The sequence below is a fragment of the Muntiacus reevesi genome, chromosome 3, assembly GCF_963930625.1.
Source record: "Muntiacus reevesi chromosome 3, mMunRee1.1, whole genome shotgun sequence".
Classification (NCBI taxonomy): domain Eukaryota; kingdom Metazoa; phylum Chordata; class Mammalia; order Artiodactyla; family Cervidae; genus Muntiacus; species Muntiacus reevesi.
In genome coordinates this window covers 86,914,428-86,939,686 of record NC_089251.1, presented here as the reverse complement: position 1 = coordinate 86,939,686, position 25,259 = coordinate 86,914,428, and the positions used below count along the sequence as shown (strand labels likewise).

The window sequence follows — 25,259 nt, the reverse complement described above, 5'->3', positions numbered from 1 at the left end:
TTTAATTTTGAAGGAACAAATCAGTAACTGAAAAAAAATCAGTTGTAAATTTAGGCTTTTCATTTATTTGTTTAGGTGCACTTAAAGTTTGAAATTAATGCGTACGATCCAGCAATTGTACAACAGCTTATTCTGTCGGGAGAACCAAACTCGGCAGTTGAATCCAGGAGACCAACTTTGGCATGGCTGGAAGACTCCTCTAGTTGCTCAGATATACCAAAGTTGGAAGGAGATAGGTGTGTAAATTTGTTTTAATAATACTTATAGAAATTAAGTGTTTTCTCTTCCTAAATTGTATATTCTCTTAATTTTAATTAAAGAGACAGCATTTGATCAAGAGATTAGAGAGAGTGTCACTGTTTGGTTAGAAATCCAAAAGAACAGTATAATTCCTGAAATAAATTTTCATTTATCAACACCATAGTCTGTAAAACATATTTTATTTTCTGTCTCAATCCATACCAATGGAATAATCACTCCACTGAAATATAAATTCTAAATAATGAAATCCTTGGATCAGACTTGTAATTTTACCTTCTACTAGATCTTTTCATAGAGCCGTTGAATCATTTGGTTCATTTCTCCTTCTTTCATTAGCACCTAAAATATAGAAATGGTAATCAATAGTGAAATAACCTGTGGTTAGGCTATATAATCTAATTTTTATTTAAATGTATTAGTAGTCAGCAGTGAATTGAGGTACAATAATCACTGTACAATAGTCATTGCCAATGAAAGGTTCTGGTAGACTTATACTGGGTCCTCTTCCATTCAGCCTTTCTGGGTTTTCATGATTTCTGTGGCTCTATTTGGTCTGTGCAGGGGAGAGGGAGTCAGAGTATAATCCTTTGTCACCTAGTTGTTTCCCAAGAGGCGCTGCAGTTGTAACTCTGAACTGGGTTGGATTATAGAGCAACATTTGTGATGGTCCCATGGAGGCAGAATGGAGGGTTCCATAGGCCGCTTAGCTGGTCTTAAGCAATAGCAGCTACCATTTTGTAAGATTCTGAAGGCAGTAATGTGAAATGGAGCCTGCGTAACTGTGATCAGATGTCTTGTATGGAGATCTGTCATTTCACTTGAAGGGCTTCTTGTGTTACTGATGTGTGATTGGTGTTATGTATACCACAGTGATTTAATCATTTTACCTCACTGTTTGGTAGTAAAACTTTACTAATGGAGTTTTTTTTCATTATTTAATGGCAAATTCACTGCATATTAAATGTCTAGTCCCTGCTGCTAATAGTTTGTGGAAATTATGGGTCTGTAAATTAATGTGGTCTGAGCTCTGGAACAGGCTGGTTAAAGCATCATGGTGTTCTCAGTTATTTCAAGTCCCTGTGAGAGCTTAATGAGAAAGCAGTTGGCCCATTGTAGTCTTGAGTTTGACCATATTTGCCAATAGAACTGAAAGTGAATCCTGCTTGATCTCTGATTTTCTTAGATATTAGTGGAAAATTATTCATTGAAGATAATGAAATTGGTATGTCCTGAACACACTGATTTTAATTAGAACTTTTGACTCAAGAGTTTTATAATTTGAGGATTAAAATTTGAATCAAGATGCACTTTTAAGATTGTACAGATACACACACACACACACACCTTGGTAAAGTGTTTTACATTTTAGGTAAACGTATATCCAGTATTTCTGGTGGACAGGTGTCCACACTGAGCTAGTGTACTGGGATTGAGATATAATCCCTCTGCCTACTTTTTTAAGAGACTTAAAATCTTTTTGGGTAGAAGATTACAAAGATTACTCTGGTGGTTGGAGGAAGCTGAAGAGGTGGATCTTCAAGCCAGTTCTTCCTGCTTCCTCTCCTCCAGGGTCAGCAGGATTTCTGTTGGATTGGTATTGGATATAATGAATCAAACCACTTCTGCCTCTGAGGCACAAGTTATAGTATATATGTATAAAATATATATATAGAATATACTGTGTTTCATTAACTTGAGAAATAATACATTAACTGAATTAAAGCTTAATCAAGAAGTTTAAAGTATTACAATGTAGCTTGCTTAGAAATTGTTTTTTGTCTATTTCTACTTAGTAGGCAACATTTGTCTTTGTTCTGAATTTATTTAAGGAAGAATATTTATTTTGGGTGTGTTTAATTTAATTAACGTATTTTTAATTTATTTGGTTGCATGAGTCATAGTTGTGGCGTGCAGCCTGTCTAGTTGTGGGTGCCTGGGCTTAATTGCCCAGTTCCCTGACAAGGGATTGAACCGGAGAGCCCTGCATTGGAAGGCGGATTCCTAACCACTGGATCACCAGGGAAGTCCCAAGGACACGTTTAATTTTTTTTTTTCATGTGCCTTGTTTTGTTTTTTTTTTCCATTTGTTTTTATTAGTTGGAGGCTAATTACTTTACAGTATTGTAGTGGTGCACTGGGATGACCCAGAGGGATGGGATGGGGAGGGAGGTGGGAGGGGGGTTCAGGATGGGGAACACATGTAAATCCATGGCTGATTCATGACACGTTTAATTTTAACGAATTAACCTTTTGTCTAGATGCCTCATTTTTATGTTATGTTTTTCAAATTGGCAAAAATTTCCTGAGTTAACTCTAAAGTTGCTCTATTGTTCTATATCTTAGTTATATACCAAAACTAAGATACATCTGTACTATTAGCACATATATTCTTAACTAAGCATTTTAAACTTATTCATATATTTTTTTGCATGTCTATTACTTTGCAAAAGGTTTTATTTCATGTAAAAGACTTTCAGAAATTTAGTGTCTATTATGTAAGTGTAGTTGACTCTTGAACAGCATGAGTTCAGTGTTGAACTGTGTGAGTCCAGCTATTTTTTAAAGTGAATACTACACAAACTATGGTTAGTTGAATTTGCAGATGCAGAACCATGGATGCAAAAGGCCAACTATTGTAAGTTATACAGATTTTCCATTGCAGGGAGGGCTGGTACGTCTAATCTGTGCGTTGTTTAATGATCAGCTATAAATGCATGATTTTTGTAGAAATGTTGGAAAATGTCTGGAAGTAAGTTGAATGGAGTCTCCATTTTCATACCAGCAAGTCATGTTAACGTTTAGGTGTGTAGTATTTTTTAATCCATGTGATTAAAAGAAATTTATTGATGCATCATTACCTATCATAAAGTTCACCCTTTTAAGTGTACAATTCAGTTGTTTTACTCATGATTTTATCACATGGCAGTAGGGGTGTTTTTCTGTCAAATAATATTTTTCAAAATACTATTTTGAAAACTTTCACAATAAAACCTTTTTTTGTGTGGTTTAATTAAGGCAATTATCTGGCAACCCTGTTTAACATTCTTAGTAGCTTCAGAATGCCTAAATTCTGTCTTTAAAATATACTACTACTAGATTATCTTTTATCTAAGTGTAGATGGGTAATATTTGACTATTTTTCTTGATGCAGAAATCCTCAAAATCTACTGTGTTTTCTTGGTTTGGACTTCTTTATTTTGGATAAATTCCCAGTCATTAATATTTCCTCTTAAGATATATTTTTCCAAGCATCTTTATTGTTTTTCTGAGACTAGCCATTTAGTATTTGAATAGCTTAAGGCTAACTTAGGAGCTTATCTTTTTCATATCCTTTTTTAAAATTTTTAAGTTATAGCACAAAATTGGTTATGGTAATTACTACCAGTTGAAAAAAACAGAAGTTTTGTCAAAAATATCTAAGCAAGTATCTCCCTACCCCAGTTTCAGATGTTACTTTAAGCATTTCTAAGGGAGATTGCCAGGTTATATTTTATATAAAATAGCATTATAAATGCCTAGTTCTTTCAGGTGGATGTGCAGTGTATTGTTTCAAAAAGGGAGAATCACTTTTCCTTTCTGTGAACTGCATCTTTTAATTTTTGTAGTTTATCAAAATTTTAGAACTACTATAAATGTGCTGATTGTTCATTCAGACACAGCCTAATGTTGTGCTGGAGTGCTCTGTAATTATATCTTTTTTTCTTGTCTGCTAACAGTGGAGACTGAGAATAAAATTGGGTGCAAAGAGAGAGGCTGGCAATTTCTTGGCTACTTGAATGAAAGCAGAAGAGCAGCTATTGTCTTATTGTCTTGACTCTTAAGTTGTAGTGGTTTTCCTACTTGTTAAGGAGTTCTTAACAGCCCCTCCCAAACAAGCAAAAAATAAATAAATAAAACCAAGAGCAAAACACAAATAGAATGTGTGTTTCTGTGAAAACACTTCTATACACATATTTACTCAGCTATTCTAATTGGTTTTAGGGTATAACTTTCCTGAATTCAGGAGTAGAATGCTAAGTCACTTCAGTCGTGTCTGACTCTGCGACCCTCTGGCCTGTAGCCCATCAGGCTCCTCTGTCCATGGGGTTCTCCAGGCAAGAATAGTGGAGTGGGGTGCCATGCCCTCCTCCAGGGGACCTTCCCAACCCAGGATCAAACCTGTGTCACTTCTGTTTTCTGCATTGGCAGGCAGGTTCTTTACCATTAGCGCCACCTGGGAAAGTGAAAGTGAAGTCGCTCAGTCGTGTCCAACTCTTTGTGACCCCAGGGGCTGTAGCCTATCAGATTCCTCGGTCCATGGAATTTTCCAGGCAAGAGTACTGGAGTGGGTTGCCATTTCCTTCTCCAGGGGAACTTCCCGATACAGGGATTGAACCTGGCTCTCCTGCATTGCAGGCAGACATTTTACTGTCTGAGCTACCAGGGAAGCCCATCCCTAGTAATAGAGTGGTTATTACAATTTTACTACTGGAAGCTTGTGCTTGATTTTATTAGCTGGTTTTTTTTTTTTTTTTTCATTTTATTTACCCAAACTGTCCCTGTCTACACCGATTCAGTTGTTGAAATCCTACAGATTCGTCTATAAATTTTTAGAGATTACCACACTTTATTTCAGGCAAGCATTTATTTAATGTTTTAAGATGATTCAAAAAAAAAAAAAATAAGATGATTCACTATTAGCATAATCAGAGTTTCAGTCAACTTACATATTACATAAGCTAGTTGTGTGATGCTTACGTTTTAGACACGAAACAATAGTTGTAACTTTATACTTTGCATTTTCATGTGTACTTTATTTTGAAATGGAAATTTTTAATTTGTCTTTTTAAAGTGATGATTTACTGGAGGATTCAGACAGTGAAGAGCATTCCAGATCAGATTCTGTGACAGGTATGTAAAAAAATGTTAGATAATCTATTTTTATATCCTTGCATTTATATAGTTTCTAGGTAGAGCTAAATACCAAATCTGTATTCTGAGTACAAAGTCTAAATTTTCATTAATATACCAAAAAAACTCAAATATTATGTATCAGATCTTAAATTAGTAATGTTATGTAGTTTCATACTAAAAATTTAAATAGTGCTTATTTGCACCAAAGGAATTAAAAGTGAATCTTACTAAATCTCTGTCACATAAGTCAGTGACATTAAACTCTTCCAAATATGTTCAGTTTGTTTGTATACTGTATTGTGTTGTTAAATAAATATAATGTTTAAATCACTAATTAACATTAATTAGTGATTTCTTATTCCCAAAAGAAAACCCTATGAAATATTAGGGCAAAGGGGTATAAAAGGCCTCATATTTTAATGTAGTTACAGGCAAGGCATCTCAAAAAGGTTTTACTGTATCAGAATTCAAATCCTAACTCTGTCATTTACTATAGTCCGATTGCATTTTCTATTGTATAAAATAGTGATATTTAAATCTGTTATTTGTAATTTTGGTTACTAAGATTAAAATTCGTGATGCACAGTACTTGGGCAGTAACCACTATTTTAAAGAAGTGACCATTATTAAATTCTAGCTGTATTCTGATGTCATTGTCATGAAATAAGGACATACATAACTTAAGAAATCTCTTTAGAGGAAACTTGGTTTTAGATAGTTCAGTTGTTAAAAGTTATATGTCAAAAGTTAGTATAGTGTAGCAGATGTCCTCAATTCTAGTTTGTTGTAAATTTTTTTTTTTAAGCCACCAAACAGAATGCTGCACTGGTTTTTAGATTCACCTTCATTTGTCTTTTAAGGTAGTTCTTAGAATGAAAAAAATAAGGAAAGTAGGAAACTGCCCTGAATAATACACAAATGTGTAATTAGGCCTGGAAAGAATAATTGATTGCATTTAAAAATGAAGTCTGATGAAGTGTGCTCTTTTTCCAGTTTGTTACCCCTTGGCCAAAGAAAAGACTACTATTGCATTTTTAAAAATCTGACAAGAATACACTGGTCTATGGTTATCTGGAGATCTGGTTAGAGCTTGAAGTCTTACAAAATAAGTCTTTAGTCTTGTCAAGTCACTTAAACTCTCTGGGCTTCTGTTTTTCCTATGTAAAGTGAAATGTTTGAACTAAATGTTCTTTTTTCTGCCCTTAAATTTTTTTATTCTAACTTTAACCTTTCCTTGGTATGCTGTTGCTTAGCTCTTTCCTCTGGGTCTAAGGATCTCAGTAGGTATTATTGTAATTGTAATTGTTATATATTGATCTGTTTCCTTATTCCTTTTCTACCTTTATATATTTTTCATCTATGTCTGTTTGATCTTTCACACTTCCTTTAGATTCTGTCGTCCTCTTTACTTCACTTCCCGGTACCTAGAGTATTACTGTGTGTTTTCTTTGACTCTTTTTCTATGATACCTCATATAAGGTTGGGAGGGGTAGTATTGAAAGGTAACTGTGCTATGAGAAAAAAAATCCTTCCAGTGTAGAATTTTTACTTGCCTTATTTGAGGATTTGTAAGTGGTTCATTCATTTATAGTAAAATATGTATAACCTTTTAAACTAATTTTATATTGAGAGACTATTGGTGAATTTATGAAGGCTTGTGATATTATTGGGAAATGTATTGTCTTCTTGAAGTATCTAAAATTAAGTAATGCTGTTTTACAACTTAGATTTACTAGCTCTAAGCTCGTCCCATCAATTTGAATGATATGATCTGAAGAATTATAGGTTGTATTTCTCAATTTCAAAAGTGTAAGTGGAAACTTAAGAGACTTTTGTTTGTTTTTCAGTTGAAAGTTAATGATTTTTGAAAGTATCTAGATGATACAGGAAAGACAAGTTTGCTCTTTGGTCCACATAGCAGAATTAAGGAGTGCACCTTCTTTTGTAGAGTGGGAAGAGTGTTTGGCAAGAGATTGAAGAACAATTCAAATTGAAATTTGATGGTTCAGGAATATGTGTAGCTTAAATCTCTGGAAGTTGTCTGGTAGAACTGTGGGGCTGACAGTTGCTCAATAAGCAGTGTAGAGAAGGGTTTCCCAGTGTGATTATCTGAAGAATACTTTGCTGCAGGATATTTGTAGGTATGTTTTGTAAAAACTTATTTTGTGGTCCAGTTGGTTTGAGAAATTCTGAGGCAAGTAAAGATCACAGTTTTGCTTAACTGCAGTATTGACAGCTGTCATTGTGCTTTGCCAGTCTTATAAGGGGAATGTAGAGTCCTAGACATTGATTAAATAGTTGAGAAACAGCAGAGTAGTAATGTTACCTGTTACATTTTCTTTTTTAATGGATATTCTCATCTCCCATGACCTTTACTTTGAATATTGTCTTAACTGTGGTTAATATATGTAACTAATTATGGTTAATTTATTTTCTTTTAAAATGTGCATAGACTAAAATAGCTTTTTCTTGGCAATTTCCTATCGTAACTTATCAAGTAAGTTACAATTTAGTTACAGTGTATTATTACATGTTATAAAAATCTCACTGTCAGCTTTCAACCTCATGTTTAAATGAGTGAATTCATAGAGTAAATATATGTAATTATTACATGGCAGTATAAAGACTGCACATGAATATAGTCAAATGAGTGGTTAAATAAACAACTTACTAGTACAATTAAATTGTGAAGTTTGTAACTAAGCTTTTTCTGCTTAGTGAGACATGGGTATTGTTTTAGATGACAAGAGTGACATTATATGAAGTGAGAAGATTATGCTCAGAAAATAAAGAAGTCCTGATAAAGCTGTTAGCATTTTGAAGATACTGTTTATGAAATGGTTAACAAAATGGTTTAAACAGAGCTTTCCGTATAACTCAAGTGTTTGGTGTTCCATAAATCTCTCTTGTTCATTCCTTTACTTGGGTAAAACTTCTGTGCACTTACTTTGAGTTATACTTATTTCCTTCCTTTTCTGTGTTCTTCTTAATCTGAAATTGCAAAGCCAATTCCATTTGTTGGTTTTTTTTTTTCCATTTCCCCAAGTTATGTAGAGTGATTTTGATATTATTGTTGGTAATAGATTGTTGCCTGATAGTCTGTGCTATTGAGAAAAATAAAGGATGAGTTGAAACTTTGCGTTTAGTATCAAGAGATTATCCCTGGTTTAGAGATTGACTGACATCCACTTCAGGGTTTTGTGTAGAGGGAGATGGTATTTTTGGAGAATTGAGACTGAGGAATGACCTTTATTCTGTTTGAAGGGGATAGTTTGAAGCACACGATAAACAAAAGGTCAGTAAGGAATAATGTAGTGTAGTTGACTTGAAATGAACTAAATATTAGCAGATAGTACAGAAGACATTTAAATTGTTTGTTTGTTTAGGCTCTCCTGGGTCTTTTTTGCTGCACAGCTTTTCTCTAGGTGCGGTGCTTAGGCTTCTCATTGCAGTGGCTTCTCTTACTGTGGGACATGGTCTCTAAGGCATGGGGGCTTCGGTAGCTGTGGAGGGTGGGTGCACTAGTTGTCGTCCCAGACTGTAGCGTGCGAGCTCAGAGGTTCTGGTGCACGGGCTTAGTTGCTCCTTGGCATGTGGAGTCTTCCTGCACCAGTTACCGAATCTGTGTCTCCTGCATTGGCAGGCAGATTCTTTACCACTGAGCCACCAGAGAAGCCCCAGAAGATGCTTATATTTCACTTAAAATGACAAATTTGGGAAACTTTTTCTGGTTACTATTTTTTCTGATCTGAGGTTTGAGTTAAATTGCATACTGTTACATACTAAGACAGTCAACTGATAATTAGCATGTGGAGTGGGAGAGAGGTGATGAACTGAGATTATAGTAATGTTTCGTGGATATTCTGCAAAGTGCATAAAGGACAGATGCATAGTTTTGAGTGTATTTTTGGTGTAGAATTGAAGGGCAGAAGTCTGTTATTATGATATTAATAATATCTTCATTCTTAACCTGTTTATTCTCTCTCTCTTTTTTTAAAAGGATTTTGCTCACAGATTGCCAGGAGAATGTGTTGTAAATTGAAAATGATTTTTGAGACTCTTTAATATCTATGGTTTTTCTGAGTAGGTTCATCTCAGCTTGGATTAAATTTCCTTTAAAAGGACTAAATTCTTCCATTAATGTGTTTAAAATGCACCGACTGGATGATTAAAAGAAAATTAATGAAAATGTTATACTGCAGATTTTGATTTACATTCACAAGGTCATTTGTAATGAATACTGTTCCTTTTCAAAGGGCATACATCACAGAAGGAAGCCATGGAAGTGAGCCTTGATATAACAGCGCTCAGCATCCTCCAGCAGCCAGAAAAGCTTCAGTGGGAGATTGTTGCAAATGTGCTTGAAGATACTGTTAAGGATCTTGAAGAACTTGGGGCAAATCCTTGCTTAACCAGCTCTAAGAGTGAAAAGACAAAGGAGAAGCACCAGGAACAACACAACATTCCCTTTCCGTGTTTATTAGCTGGAGGTTTATTAACCTATAAATCTCCTGCTACCTCACCCATTAGTAGTAATTCTCACAGGTCACTGGATGGTTTAAGCAGAACTCAGGGTGAAAGTATTTCAGAACAAGGGTCAACTGACAATGAATCCTGCACTAACTCAGAATTAAATTCCCCTCTGGTAAGGAGGACTTTACCCATTTTGCTTCTTTATAGCATCAAGGAATCTGATGAGAAAGCAGGAAAAATCTTTTCACAGATGAACAATATAATGAGTAAAAGTTTGCATGATGATGGTTTTACAGTTCCACAGATCATTGAGATGGAGCTGGATAGTCAGGAGCAGTTGTTGTTGCAGGACCCTCCTGTGACTTACATTCAGCAGTTTGCAGATGCGGCAGCCAACCTTACCTCCCCAGATTCTGAGAAGTGGACCTCTGTGTTTCCCAAGCCTGGGACTTTGGTGCAGTGTTTGAGGCTGCCAAAGTTTGCAGAGGAGGAGAATCTTTGTATAGACTCAATAACTCCTTGTGCTGATGGAATTCATTTATTGATAGGACTGCGGACATGCCCTGTTGAATCCTTGAGTGCAATAAATCAAGTAGAGGCCTTGAATAACTTAAATAAATTAAACTCTGCACTATGTAATAGACGGAAAGGTGAGCTGGAATCAAATCTTGCTGCAGTGAATGGTGCAAATATTAGTATAATTCAACATGAATCACCAGCAGATGTACAGACTCATTTGATAATTCAACCTGAGCAGAGGAACGTTAGTGGTGGATATTTAATACTTTATAAAATGAATTATGCCACTCGGATAGTGACATTAGAAGAGGAGCCAATAAAAATCCAGCATATCAAAGATCCCCAGGACACAATTACCTCGCTCATTTTGCTTCCACCAGATATATTGGATAACCGAGAGGATGACTATGAGGAACCTCCTGAGGAGATGCAGTTAACCTCAAAGAATGGGGTTGAGAGAGGAAAAAAGTCTGATATTTCTACTCTTGGACACCTGGTCATAACCACTCAGGGAGGATATGTAAAAATACTAGATCTTTCAAACTTTGAAATTTTGGCCAAAGTGGAACCTCCGAAAAAGGAGGGCACCGAGGAACAGGACGCATTCGTTTCCGTCATTTACTGCTCGGGCACAGACAGGCTGTGTGCGTGCACCAAAGGTAAGCTGCGGGCCTGTCTGCTTCTTCTGTCAGTCGTAGGGAGGCAGTGTGCAGGGCATTCACCCATGTGTATGCCTGGTGTGAGTCCATATAGATGGAGAGACATTATGTTTATAATGAAGTGGTAAATCTTTGTACTGTTTTACCTGTTCTTAAAATACTTTTCTACTGCCCTAGGCAAAGATTCTAATTGTAAATAAGTTAGTAAGTCTCTCAGAAAATATCTTCACTGCTTTAACCTCAAGAAAATAACCTGCTGTAATTTCTGTGAGTCCCAGCTGCATCTGCTCAAATTTGTAGCCTTGAACAAATTACTTTAAACTCACTAAACCTTTGTTGATTTATAAACTAGGACAGACAGTCTATTTCCAGGCTTGACAGAATTAAATGAAATAATGTATGTAAAGTTTCTGGCACAAATACTATTACATGTTGTTATTTTCTTCTGAAATAAAAGTGGTAAATAATTATTAATTCTGCCAAATAAGTGTTTCTTGTCATATTTAATCCTAACTTTTTGCAGACAGTGAATCAGTTTTGCAATATTTGAGGCCTCTTGTAGAGTAACAGGTAGTGTTACTAAGGAATTACTGACCTTATCAGGCAAAGTGAATAATCCTATTGATTGTTTAGTAGGAATTTAGGACCAGGAGATACTTGAAGCCTCAGTGACTATAACCAGTGCTTGGCAGACAAATTGGGTTGGGGAAGAGTTATGCATCTCATTCATGGTTCTGGTAGGAATCAATCTGAATTCTTCCTCTCTTTAAAAAGATTTCAAGAGTTTGGCTAAGAAGGATAATGGTGGATGTGGTGATGTGGATTGCTTTCTTTGAAACATTTAGTGAAATAACATGGGGGGAAAAGCCAAATAACATCAACATCCAACTAGATTATTTAAAAAAAAAAAAAGGAATAGTTTAAAATAGCTTTAGAGTAATGAAACTTTAAAAAAAAATCATTAAAATACTATGTGGTATCAAGGATAACTTGAGCTTAATCATGTATTTGCCAGTTCATTTCTGTGAGAGTTTTAGTTTTGTTAGTTTTAGTCATCACACTAACTTTATGAGGTATGTACTAGTTTTGTCTTCATTTTAGTTATCTCAAAAAAAAAAAAAAAAAGGAACTGAGGGAAAGAGAGGTTAAGTAACTTAACTTGCCTAAGTCACAGAGCTAATAAATGACAGAGTTAGCATTCAGACCTGGGCAGTCTGTCATCATCAGAGTGCTTAAACTACATTAAATTGCCAGAATATAATAAAAGTAGGAGAGCCTGCTTTTATTGAACTTTTATACTGTGAACTTTTTGGTATAGTTTAATCTGAAAGATTAAAAAAAATGAAAACAGTTTAACTTGCTGTAGGCCATTCGAAATGGAAGTGGTTTTGGAATCTTAGTGACCTGTTCCCAGGGCTTGTAGTCATAAGATGCTAGTAGTTTTCACAAATGCAATCAGAGTTTAATGATTTGAATTTTTGATGAGAGATGGTTTTGGCGATTCAGAGGAGAAATAGCATTTAAGTTATAAAATAGATCATTGTTTTCATGGAGTTTAGACAATGACAATTTCTAGGAAGTGATCATGATTGTGATGGAATTCAGATGAATTGAAGGACAAGAGAAAACATGAGAAGTTAATTGCTTTAAAAATTATTCCCCAGTTGCTTAAGGATTAATTGATCAAGATGCATTTGAAAAGATGAGACAAAAAGTTGTTTTAAAATGTTCAAATAACAATCCATAAAGTAGAATTTTAAAAGCACTGTAAACTATAAATCGAATGAATTTGACACTGTCTCGTAAGTATATTCAAATTGGATAAGACTTATCTCATGGAGAAACATTGAGTCTGTTAATTAAAACCTACAATTAGTGCTATAAATTAACTTTTTTTGCACAGCATGTGGGATATGGGATCTTAGTTCCTCAATCAGGGATTGAACCCATACTCCCAGTGGTGGAAGTATGGTACTACTGACCTGTAACGCTTCCTACCAATTATTTCCTGTTCTGTCCTTTGGTGTGATGTCACTGGTACTTGTGTTGATTCTGTTTTTTAATACCTTTTCTTGAAATTGTCTTCTTATTGGATTATCACAGTCTACTTCAGAGTAATGCTAGCTTAAATCTAGTAAAATACAGAAACTTGGCTCTGATTTTTCTCTCTCCCAGCTTTGTGCTACTGTTGTCTTATATATTACATTTAGATGAGTTATAAATCCAACCAAAAAATGTTATTTCATGTAGTCTTTATCTTTTAAAAAAGTTACATGAGAAAAAAGTATGTTCACCTACTTTTGGCGTTTTGTTTTTTTCTTGTGAATTTTGTGTTGCCTTCAGCTCATCTGGAAAGACTTTTGTTAGTACTTATGGTAAGGCTAGCAAAAAACTCAGTCTTTGTTTATTTGGAAATGTCTCTATTTCACATTCATTTTTGAGGAATGATGCTGTATGTAAAATTATTGATTGTTCCTGCACCTATTATTCTGTTGTTACTTCCGTTGATCTATTATTATTTTTTGATGAGAACTCTTAGGATTTACTCTTAACAATTTTCATATATAACATGCAACTATTGATCTGTTTTTATTTCACTGATACCTTCTACTGTCATCTCAAATCTGCATTGAGTCTCTAGCAAACTTTTCATTTTAGTTACTTTTCAATTCTAAGAATTGCCTTTTGTTCTTTAAAAATAATTTCTGCTAATTTGTTTAGATGATTTGTTGATTCATTTTTACCATTTCTTTTTTGAATTGTTTATACCTGATGTCCTTTTATTATTTAAAATATTTACAACAGCTTCATTTGACGTATTTGTCTGCTAAATCTAAATCTGGGTGCCCAGAGATATTTCTCATTGCTTTTGTTTTTCTTGAACATGGGTCACTCTTCACATGTTTCATAATTTTCAGTTTAATACTGGACATTTTAAATAACATTGTAGAACGTCTGCATTCTGATTTACCCCCCCGTTTGGAAATTGTTGTCATGTGATTGTTTGGTAACCCACTTGGACTAAATCTGTGAAGTCTGTTTCTTTTGCAGCTACTGATGTCTCTTTCATTGTTTTCTACTCTGGTTTTTAAAGACTTGTTTCTTATATGTTACCTGTCTGTCCACATAGTTTAGCGTTCAGCTAAAGATTTTGATAATAGGTTGTGACCAGATACCTTTTTTTGGCAAGGTTGTGTTCAAGTGTGCCCTGGCTTTTGTTTTCTTTATTTTTATTTTCTCTTGTGCCCTTTCAGGTCTTTTCTGCATAAGCTTTGGGGCTTAGTAGACTGGGAATGTGTTGATGACTTGGGCCCCATCTGATCTTTGCTGCACATATGTGCAACCTCTGATCAGTGTGGAATATTTGAGATGTTTACCAAGTCCCCTATGTTTCTGTCAGTTTTTGTAACTCTGTTAAATCCCTGGTTAGTTCTGGTGTTTTGCTTGTCCCACACAGAATGCTGGATTCAGATAGCAAATCATTGAGTCCCTGTGACAGTAGTAGCAAATCTGGTTTTCACCATTTGACTCACTCTGTTTAAATGACAGTTTGTTCAATTTTATAATTGCCTTTTAAGAGTAAGATTTCTCTTATTTTTTCATGTTGGAAGTAAATCTCCAATTATTTTATTTACTTATTTTTATTTCTTAAATATTTTGCTAAGCTCACTTTCCATTTTTTTCTGTGGTAGAAATATGAAAAATAGAAATTTGATTTGGTTTCATTTTCTTGTGAATGCTTCAAAAAATTAAGAAGAATTGTTGTTCACTTTTGCTATTGCTTGATTAAGAGAGTAGGCTGTGGATTCCAGTATAGCTAGTGCATCAGTTTTCTCATCTGTAAAGTGGCCACATACTCCCTACTTTAGGTTATTTGTGAAGACTAAATGAATTAAACATTTAAAATAATGTCTTACACATGTAAGTACTAGATAAATAACTCTTTTCACATATGAAATTGTAATTCCATGACAATTTGATTTCAAGTTGTTGGAGATGTATCATTTTGGTAGCCCTCTTTTTCTGCCTTTTAAGTGGTGTTAGAATAAATTAAGTTTCTTAACTAAGTAGCAAGCACTTGTCTGTTTACCTATTTTTCATATACCTGTGTTGATGGGATTTTACTGTACGGTAGGTGGTGAGCTTCATTTTCTCCAAATTGGAGGAACCTGTGATGATATTGATGAAGCTGACATACTAGTGGATGGATCTCTTTCTAAAGGAATAGAGCTGTCTTCAGAAGGTTCCAAACCTTTATCAAATCCTTCAAGTCCTGGCATTTCAGGTATGATATTAACTTTTAAAAATGATTTTTAAAAATGCAAATTCTTGTGATGTTCAGAGTTTTCTGAATCACTCTTTTATAATCTAAAACATTATTTAATTTTTTGTAGTCAATTCTTGGTTACTTTGAGAGAGTTCATTTCCTTGTTGATATTCTTTTATCAGACTTGTTTTTGTATATTATTTATCACTCTGTTTTCAGTAGTTGGAAAATGTTGTAAACATTAAAATAAGAAATGGTTCTCAACCAGTGGTAAGTTGGCTAGTTTTGGTAAAGTCACCTAAGAAGTAACAGCATGATTTTGGTTGTTTAAGAAAGTTTTAGTCTAGTTAGGATGGAACAAAACAATATGAAAGAGTGAAGAATTCACTGAGTAAGTGTAAAGTGACTGGAATGGCTGATATTAATTACTTCTGGAATAGAAATGCTGAAAAAATATTCTTTCCTTGGGGTGATATTTTCAGACCCTCGTCACCCCGTTGTGATCTTTTAGATGGGTTAGATTTTGTTTGTGATTTCTCCCATTTTGCCTTTTCTCCATGTACTGCCCCCTGAACTTGTTTCTCAGGAGGTTGTTAGCATTGTTACTCCTGCTTAAAAATCTTTTTAAGTGCTCTGTGGACTAGTTACTCTGGTCTTCCGCTCAACCTCCAGTCATTGGAAACTCTCCATGATTTGTAAAGTATATTCAGCTTCATGCTGTTCATTTGTTACTAAGCTCTCCTTCCCTGCCCTATACCACGGTCCTTTTGTAACTTCCACGTGCTGATATATTTTATCCTTGGCACCTACCACACTTTATTCCCCAACCTAACTATTAAAAGAAGCCTAGCATTTAAAAGGGAGGAGGAAATGGCAACCCACTCCAGCATTCTTGCCTAGAGAATCCCATGGACAGAAGAGCCTGGTGGGCTGCCGTCTGTGGGGTCTCACAGAGTTGTACACAGCTGAAGCGCCTTAGCATGCATGCATGCATTTGGAGAAGGAAATGGCAACCCACTCCGGTATTCTTGCCTGGAGAATCCCAGGGACAGAGGAGCCTGGTGGGCTGCCGTCTGTGGGGTCGCACAGAGTCGGACACGACTGAAGCGACTTAACAGCAGCATTTAAAAGAAATTTAATGAATCTTTAATGAAAAATGTGTTTAAACTCAAATTTATTCCAAACAGAAATAACACACAAAATTGTTATTTCTTTTTTGTGAATCTGTACATTTAGGAATTTGATCATTCTTCTTTGCACTAAAGGCAAGCTTTGTGTGATTACTGGTATGATGAGTCTTAATTTTAGTGATTACTTGTGTGATATGTACCTTATTTCAGGGTTTCTCACTCTGAGCACTGTTGACATTTCGGACTAGGTAATTCTTTGTGGTGGGAGGTCTGTCTTGTGCTGTATTAGCCATATATGTAGCTTCTACCTACTCGATTCCAGTAGTAGACACAGTTGCCTCCATCCATGTGGCCCTTGGGAGGCAAGATTATCCTCTGTTGAGATAAAGTGACTCATATCTCTTGCTATGTATAATTGGACTTGCTTGTCTTGATTAACTATACAAGTTGGTTTAAAAAGCTAACATACTGAATGTTTTCATATTTTATGGGATATTGGCATAATAATTTTCATATAAAATCCATAATATACTCTTTAGTAAAGATGAATTAGGTTATAAACCAGTAAATAATGTAAAGGAGCATTGATATGCTGTTAAATGTTTGCAAACAATATTAATAGCTTCAGTCATTTTTTAAAAAGCCCTAAACTTTGAGGGCTTTTTAAAAAGCCCTTTGTTTAAAAAAAAAAAAAAAAGCCCTTTGTTTTTGAACTGTGGTGTTGGAGAAGACTCTTGAGAGTCCCCTGGACTGTAAGGAGATCCAACCAGTCCATCCTAAAGGAAATCAGTCCTGAATATTCATTGGAAGGACTGATGCTGAAGCTGAAACTCCAGTACTTTGGCCACCTGATGCGAAGGGCTGGCTCATTTGAAAAGACCCTGATGCTGGGAAAGATTGATGGCGGAAGGAGAAGGGGACGACAGAGGATGAGGTGGTTGGATGGCATCACCAACTCGATGGACATGAGTTTGAGTAAACTGGGATTTGGTGATGGACCTGGAGGCCTGGTGAGCTGCATTCCGTGGGGTCGCAAAGAGTTGGACATGACTGAGTGACTGAACTGAACTGAGCTGAACTGAAGCTTTGAGGAAAAACATACTTTGAATACACTTATAGTAATTTTATAGAAGTAAACTTTCTTTGTGAAACTATTCTAAATTTATCAGATTTTATATTTTAGTCTTAAAAAATTTTTTTTTTGTTAATTGAAACAAGTTTTTCAGCTTTGTCATATGTTAGCCTTTCCAAAGATGTGAATACATATATTTGTAAAAGCAAACTTATCTCTCTGAATCAGGTTGTTACTCTTACAATACTGGTATGTGTACAGGGTATTCTTAAGTACCCTAGAAGTGGAAAAAATACTGCTTTGAGTTTTTGGATTGTGTTTTTTTGCCATCAGTATAGCTTTGATTTTTTTTTTTTTTAATTACTTTTTAACAGAGTAAAAAGGAGCAGGTGTCGTGTGCTTGCATATGTTTAACATTGTGTTTTGTAAATAACAAAGTGTAAAAATTAATTATTGATGTAAGTCAGGGCTTACATTTCAGCACCGCTCCTTTTGTTGCCCTTGTTAATCTGGGGCTTATTAAATCTTGGTCAGGGCTCTTCTGAGGTTGATTTTGGGTTTCTCCAATAATAAGTTCCCTTTCTATAATTTAAAATATTTGAGGTGGATTTTTCTTGTACCTTATGGACTTAGTGCTAGTTACTTTAGCCTACATTTTTAGGCTATTTGGCAAATGTTGTAATTGACTAGACAAAAACATGGATTAAGATTTCTTTCTTTTAAAACCAATTTCAAACTCTGCATTCACTCTTATTAAGGAGTTGATTTATTGGTGGACCAGCCATTCACCGTTGACATCTTGACATCTCTAGTGGAACTAACCCGCTTTGAGACTTTGACTCCACGGTTTTCAGCTACTGTTCCACCCTGCTGGGTGGAAGTTCAACAAGAACAGCAGCAAAGGAGGCATCCTCAACATTTGCATCAGCAGCATCATGGGGATGCTGCTCAGCATACTAGAACCTGGAAACTACAGACTGACAGGTAAAACATTCTTCCAAGGTATTTAATTTCAGTTAAGTTTTAAGTTCATCTTATAGTGACAACATAGAATTATTACATATATGTTACTCTTTCTGTTAGCTTTTGCATATTAACAGTTTTGTTTGTTTCATTTGTCACCTTGGTTTTGTAAATTCCTATATTCTTTTTTAAAAAAATGTTTATTTTTGACTGTGCGGGGTCTTCATTGCTGCGTGGACTTTCTAGTTGCAGGTAGGGGCTACTCTGTAGTTGCAGTGTGTGGGCTTCTCATTGCGTTGGCTTTTCTTGTTGGAGTGCATGGACTTTAGGGTGTGTGGGCGTCTGTAGTTGTGGTACGTGGTCTCAGTAGTTGTGATTCCCAAACTTTAGGTTAAGGTTCAGTAGTTTTAAGGCATGGACTTAGTTGCTCTGTGGCATGGTGGGATCTTCCTTGACTAGGAATCTAACCAGTGTCTCCTGCTTTACCACTGAACCATCGAGGAAGCCTGGAAATTCCTGCATGCTTGTTCTTAGCTGTAGGATAAAGTGCTGAGGGTAATCCCTCCTTCCATTTAGTTTGTTAAATAGATCTGTAGATTGTGTGGCTAAATATTTAAATGTTTGTTTGGTACAGGTACTTCTTTTTTTGTTGTTGCTAATATGGGTTCCCTTTAAAAAAAAATTTTTTTTTTCTATTGAAGTATAGTTGGTTTACACTGTGTTAAGTTTCAGCTGTACCTCAGAGTGAATCAGTTATACATATACCCACTCTTCTTTAAGATTCTTTTCCCATATAGGACATTACAGAGTATTGAGTAGAGTTCCCTGTGCTATATAGTTACATAGTAGTGTGTAAATGTTAATCCCAATCTCCCAGTTGTGCAGGTACTTTGGAAGGTACTCGTAAAATGGCTTTTATGAAATTTACATTCTAGTGGTGATAGACAGGCTGTTGAGACTGATATCTACTATGTCATATAGTCATAAAAACTTCGAAGCACATTAAAATAGAATGGCGATAGAGTTGTTGGGTGTGCACCTGTGTGTGAGAGAAAATGTGTGTGATATTTTTATATAAGGAGTCTCAGAAAGGCTTCCATGAGGACATTAACTTGGAGACAACAGAAAGTATGGAGATCCTGAGGAGTATATGTTACAGATTTTAGGAGGAGCATGGAGGCTACTGGTTACGTGCAGTGAACATGGAGGAGAGTGATAGGAAGTGAGATCAAAGGAAGTAGTTGGTAACTAGATCATGAATGTCTTTATAGGCTACAGTGAGACTTTTATGTTGAGTGAGATGGGAAGGTGTTAGATAGTTTCGAATATAGGAGTGATGTGATATGATTTATGTTTTAGAAGGATATACTAAGACCACTGTGTTGATAGTAGGTTATGAGTGGTTGTGGTGTGTATATTAGAGGGAAGAGGCAGGAGCGAGAATTCTAACTTGAATGCTGTTGTGGTAATTCAGGTAATTGTGGTGGTGGTGACGGTGAATTGGACCATGATGACAATTGACAGAGGCAGTGAGAATAGTGGTCAGATACAGCTTGGATGTGCTGGTGTACTGAGCATCTGGTGTGAGTGACAATTGTTAAGGATGACTAATGTTTTGGATTGAGCTCATTAAAAAATAGAATTTCTTTTTACAGCTTTTAGAATTGGTTATCAAGTAGTTTGGGGTTACTTATGTTAAGTTTGAGATACCTGGTAGGCATTTGGATTTGAATCTGAAATTTAGTGGAGGAGTTTTACTTTTTAGCACATATACAGAATTTAAATCAGAGAACGGGCATGTATAAGAAATATAAAATGTTCTCATTTTAAAATACAAATTCCTGTGACCCCACTCTTAAATCAGGGTGGGCTCATAAGTCTGCACATAATTCTGATGCACAGTATTTCGCACTTAGAGGAACAAGGGCTTTTTGGAGTATACAGTGCCCAAGGCAGGTATGGATTCCTGAGGTAAGATTCTTCATTGCCCTAAGTTTAACTTTTCTCAGTAGAACTGCTTGTCTTCTCCCATAATCCCACTGAGAAGCATTCGGTTTTGTTGGAGACTGCACATCAGAGTATGAAAGGTAATATTAGTGATAAGATGGTTACAGCTAAAGAAAGATTTCACTCTATCATTTTCTCCCTTATTTGACAGCAACAGCTGGGATGAACATGTATTTGAATTGGTTCTACCTAAAGCTTGTATGGTTGGACATGTGGACTTCAAATTTGTTTTGAACTCAAACATCACCAGTATTCCACAGATACAAGTGACACTGCTGAAAAATAAAGCTCCAGGCTTAGGGAAAGTCAATGGTAAGAATGGATCAAAATTTGAAGATTTTATCATGTAGTTGGGTTTCTTAAAAAAACTAATTTTTGACTTGACTGTCTAGATTTGACATCCCTTCTTGCTCCCACACCCCTGTGCTCTTTTCCTTCTCTACTTTTTTGTGGTTCTGTTTAGAGAAGTTTATCCAGAGAACATTGAAGAACTTCTCAGTAACTCTCTGTTGTTTAGAATTGCATAAACTTGAGTAATTTAATTATGGTTTTAGGCAGTTAGTTCCTTTGTGAGTTAGTTTCACTTTTAGCATTACTGCACTTACCACATTTCTCTTTGTGAGAGGAGACTTGTTTGTAAGAAGAACTTTGTTATGGAATGCATATATTCTTTTAAGGTTATTAGTAAAACTCAGAATGTAGTGCCAGGAATATATTCATCTTTATTTATCTTTCTTACAGACTCAGAATTTGATATATTGAGTTACTAAAATAGATTATACATACTTGACATATTTGGAACTAGATGTTATTTCTCAGTGTTTTCGTCTTAATAGGTTAATTTAAAAGATTAGGGATAATTTCAGAGTAAAAGGCTACTTCACACCAGGGATAAAAACTTTGAAACCTGAATAATTTCCTATTTTACAAATATGTATGTATGTGTTTGTGTATATATATGTGTTTGTGTGTATATATGTGTGTATGTGTGTGTGTATAATTCTGAATCATGACAGATTCTGATTTGATTGGTGTAGGACTTAGGTACTGGTATTTTTAAAACTGCAGGTGGTGTACTATATAGCCTAGGGTAAGAATTCTTGGTTTAGTGGCTAGCAGATTATTTCTTCAGGTGAATATTTTGCCACCTTTAAAAGAGAGAAGAGAATATAAAACAGTTGAATCTAATTTTCTTCCTCCCCTAACAACCATTTTAAAAATCACTGTAGTTCCCAATTTAACGGAGAATTTTAGAATTTTAGGCACATAGATCATTGATATTAAGCAACATTAAGTTTACTAATATTTTTATCCTCTAGAAACAGCAGTAGATAGGCAGATCACCTTTCCTTTGTCTCCAGCTCTTAACATTGAAGTGGAACAAAATGGGAAACCGTCCCTGGTTGATTTGAATGAAGAAGTGCAACACATGGATGTAGAGGAATCACAGTGTGAGTTAAATTACAGAGCTGTTGTCCATGACAGTAGAAGGAGTAGTGATCCAGATGCATCCTACTGGCAAAGATTTCTTTATGGCTTGCAAAAACGTGGTTTTAAGAACACAATTAAAAATAACCTGTAATTCTGCTTGGCAGTACGCTTTAATTTTCAGCTCTTCTTAGTGAACACAGCTGTGCTAATACTTGCATTCTTGTTTTTTAATATCTTGAGATTTGAAATCATGTCATGATTTTATTTCTTTTTAAATCAAGGTGAATGTAAATAATATGGGAATGAAAAGCAGCATAATATATCAGATAACGATTATAGTCCCTTAGCATGATAGCAAATTTTATTTGAACACATTCTAAGTATGGAATTTTGTGTGGTGCTGTTATATGTAAATGGGATGGATATTTGCTTATTAAATATTACATTTTAAATTATACACTAATTTAAAAGAAAAATGTGTATTTTTCTTTTTAGGTCTTAGATTATGTCCATTTTTAGAAGATCATAAAGAAGACATTCTCTGTGGGCCAGTGTGGCTTGCTAGTGGCCTTGATCTGTCGGGGCATGCTGGGATGTTGACATTAACAAGCCCCAAACTTGTTAAAGGTGAAGTAACATGTTTTACAAAAGCAGAATAAATAGTCCCACAGTTGTAAAAGTAGATTTAAAAAAAATAACCTGATTTCAGCAAAATAAGATACTGTTTTTTGGGGGAATTTTCTTGAATGATTCTATCAGTTTCATGATAGCTGAGGTAATTTCCTTTCATCAGTGACTATTGTTATGTGAAACTTAAGATCCTACATTTTGTGTCTTGAGGGTCTCAGTGCTTTTTGAAAAAGCACAAAGAAGATGAATGTAGTATGACTTAACATGTTATAGAGAATTCTTCCAAATAACCAAACATTATGTTCTGGCATGTTTGCCTTTTCCATCAATATAGAGTCATGTGTTTTCAGGGTGTTTGTTGTATATTGTTATGATATCTTCTCTTAAGGGTTTTTTTATGGAGGAGTTTTGAAAGTATTAGATGTAATGATGTGTCTTAAACACAAGTTACAATATATATTTTATCTTCTGTCGTAAGATATTAGATATTGCAGTAGTAAGACATTTATGTCACCTTTGTATCTCATGGGTGAATTAAAAAATCCAAGTGAGACACCTCAATCTTTAAAGTAAAATTGGAGGTGAGAAGGCTGTGGAGATCCTTCTGTAAACCAAGAAAATATCAGACCACCTAAATAACAACTGTTTTAAAATGTATGCACTCCCTTTATAATGTTTGTCCCCATTCACACACTTCCCTTTAGTTACAAATACAGTATGTACACAAGCTTGATTGTACTCCCTTGACTACATCTTTTTCATTCATAAAGTTTATGAGACCCTGTGATTTGTTAGGTTACATACTAGGTTATAGTGGTGAATAAAACTGTATAATAACTACATAATAAAACCTCTCATATTGCTGGAAGTGTAAGTTAGTTGTGTTAAATGAGAATATGAAACTTAAAATCTTACTTGAAAATTAAAATGTTGGCTTTGACAAAATTGTGTGTGTGTGTTAGTTGCTCAGTCATGTCCAACTCTTTGCGACCCCATGGACTGTAGACCACCAGGCTTCTCTGTCCATAAGATTGACAAAATTAGGGATAGATTATATAATGTGTATTTCAAAAGTCTCAGTAATGTAAAAGTGTTAGTTTTCTTGGAATTTAGTAGAAGTGACTATTCTTCTCTTCAAATTCCTAAAACTTTGAACTGGAGAAAATGATTGCTAAATTTTTGTGTATGTATAAAAGGATGATGTGGGCCAAAGACATGTTGAAAAAGAAAACTGAAAAGGAAGATCTTAAGAGATTTTAGAACCTAGAATAGTGCAGCAGTAAGAAGAATATAACAGTGCAGTGCCAGCACAGTAGTCGGGCAGATCAGTGGCGAACAACAAAAGTAGCTTTTGTAATCACAGAAGGATTTCATACCTGCTTAGGCAGCAGTTTATGGGTTGCTCATGGGTATGTTAGTTTGAGGGTATTTTTGCAGTTAATTTTACATATAGATTGTATGGTATGACTTCAACTTAGTTAAAATATATAAAACATAAACTGGTGATAATAACTAATATTTATTGAGTGCTTCCTTTTGCCATGCATTTATAAGTGTTCTAATTACCTTTGGGGTAGGTACTATTATTATTTTTACTCATTTTGGAAGAAACTGGACCATGGAGAGTTTAATCTGTCACATGGCTAATAAAATGGCAGAACCATTACCAGACCCAGATAGTGGCTCCAAAGCCTGTGCTTTTTTACGTGTGTGATACTATAATGCTGTGTATGTATGCATGCACGTGTGTGTGTGTGCGTACATGCATTAAAGGGCTGGATGGATACACATCATAATACATCATTATTTCGGGCGGTGCTTCAGTGACAGTGTTTTCTGTTTTTCTGTAGTTCACAGAATTTCTGTGGTTGAAATGACCAACTTCCTTGGGATAAAACATGCCAGGTGTCAAAACTTTCTATATTATGTTCTTCATATAAATGCTGTGCTTTTTGTTCTTTTGTTGCCAACATATATGAAGCTTATTTAGCCATATTATATGCAAATAGTATAATTTAAAAATTCTGGAAAAGTGTATTTTTCTTTCTGTGGAGTTAATTATTTAGCTTACCATATGAAGACTAAATGGAGAAGGCAATGGCAACCCACTCCAGTACTCTTGCCTGGAAAATCCCATGGGCAGAGGAGCCTGGTGGGCTGCAGTACATGGGGTCGCGAAGAGTCGGACATGACTGAGCGACTTCACTTTCAGTTTTCAGGGGAATGGCAGCCCACTCCTGTGTTCTTACTTGGAGAATCCCAGGGACGGCAGAGCCTGGTGGGCTGCCGTCTATGGGCTCACACAGAGTCAGACACGACTGAAGCAACTTAGCAGCAGCAGCAGCATGAAAACAAAAAGCAGTTTTGCTTTTTGATGATTGAATAATTTATCCCATTCTGCATCACTCCTCTAGGTATGGCAGGAGGAAAATATCGTTCATTTTTGATCCATGTCAAGGCAGTGAATGAAAGAGGAACAGATGACATCTGTAATGGTGGCATACGTCCTGTAGTAAGACTTCCATCCCTAAAACACCAGAGTAACAAGGGATATTCACTTGCTTCACTCTTGGCAAAAGTTGCAGCAGGCAAGGTATGAAACAGTATCATTTTAAACTGTAACATTCAGGTTTTATTTGCTTATTTTTTAATTGAAAGATAATTGCTTTACAGAATTTTGTGAACTGTTACATGCTATTTTAAATGTTATAGTTGAGATTTGATACACTCTTGGAAGTAGCATGGCCCACAATTGATTTTTTTAATGGACAACTTGGTTTGTTTGTAGTTTTTCTCTGCAGCAAGTTGAAAAAATATAATGAAGGAGAAAATATTTACATTAACTTTAAGCTGTCTTTCTTTTATATTCATTGGGGAGTAATTGCTAGTAAGCACTTGCCTTAATAATTATTTTGGACCATAATGCTTATTTCCTTGTGTGTAAGAATTTGTTT

General features: G+C 35.3%; 1 protein-coding gene across 8 annotated transcripts in view; it reads left to right on the top strand.

The window, feature by feature from the left end:
* BIRC6 (baculoviral IAP repeat containing 6) overlaps positions 1-25,259 on the top strand; it is a 213,817-nt gene that overhangs the window by 44,630 nt on the left and 143,928 nt on the right. For 5 of the 8 annotated variants that reach the window (XR_010662357.1, XM_065929465.1, XM_065929460.1 and 2 more), the window contains exons 8-16: positions 76-236; positions 5,093-5,151; positions 9,411-10,805; positions 14,941-15,090; positions 18,033-18,258; positions 20,396-20,556; positions 21,564-21,695; positions 22,171-22,302; positions 24,720-24,898. Coding sequence is in view for 7 of the 8 variants with exons in the window: in XM_065929465.1 (XP_065785537.1) it covers positions 76-236; positions 5,093-5,151; positions 9,411-10,805; positions 14,941-15,090; positions 18,033-18,258; positions 20,396-20,556; positions 21,564-21,695; positions 22,171-22,302; positions 24,720-24,898 (2,595 nt within the window). In the remaining variant the exon portion in view is untranslated. The remainder of the gene's footprint in view (positions 1-75; positions 237-5,092; positions 5,152-9,410; positions 10,806-14,940; positions 15,091-18,032; positions 18,259-20,395; positions 20,557-21,563; positions 21,696-22,170; positions 22,303-24,719; positions 24,899-25,259) is intronic. The other 3 variants (XM_065929463.1, XM_065929462.1, XM_065929466.1) reach the window with 2 other exon arrangements.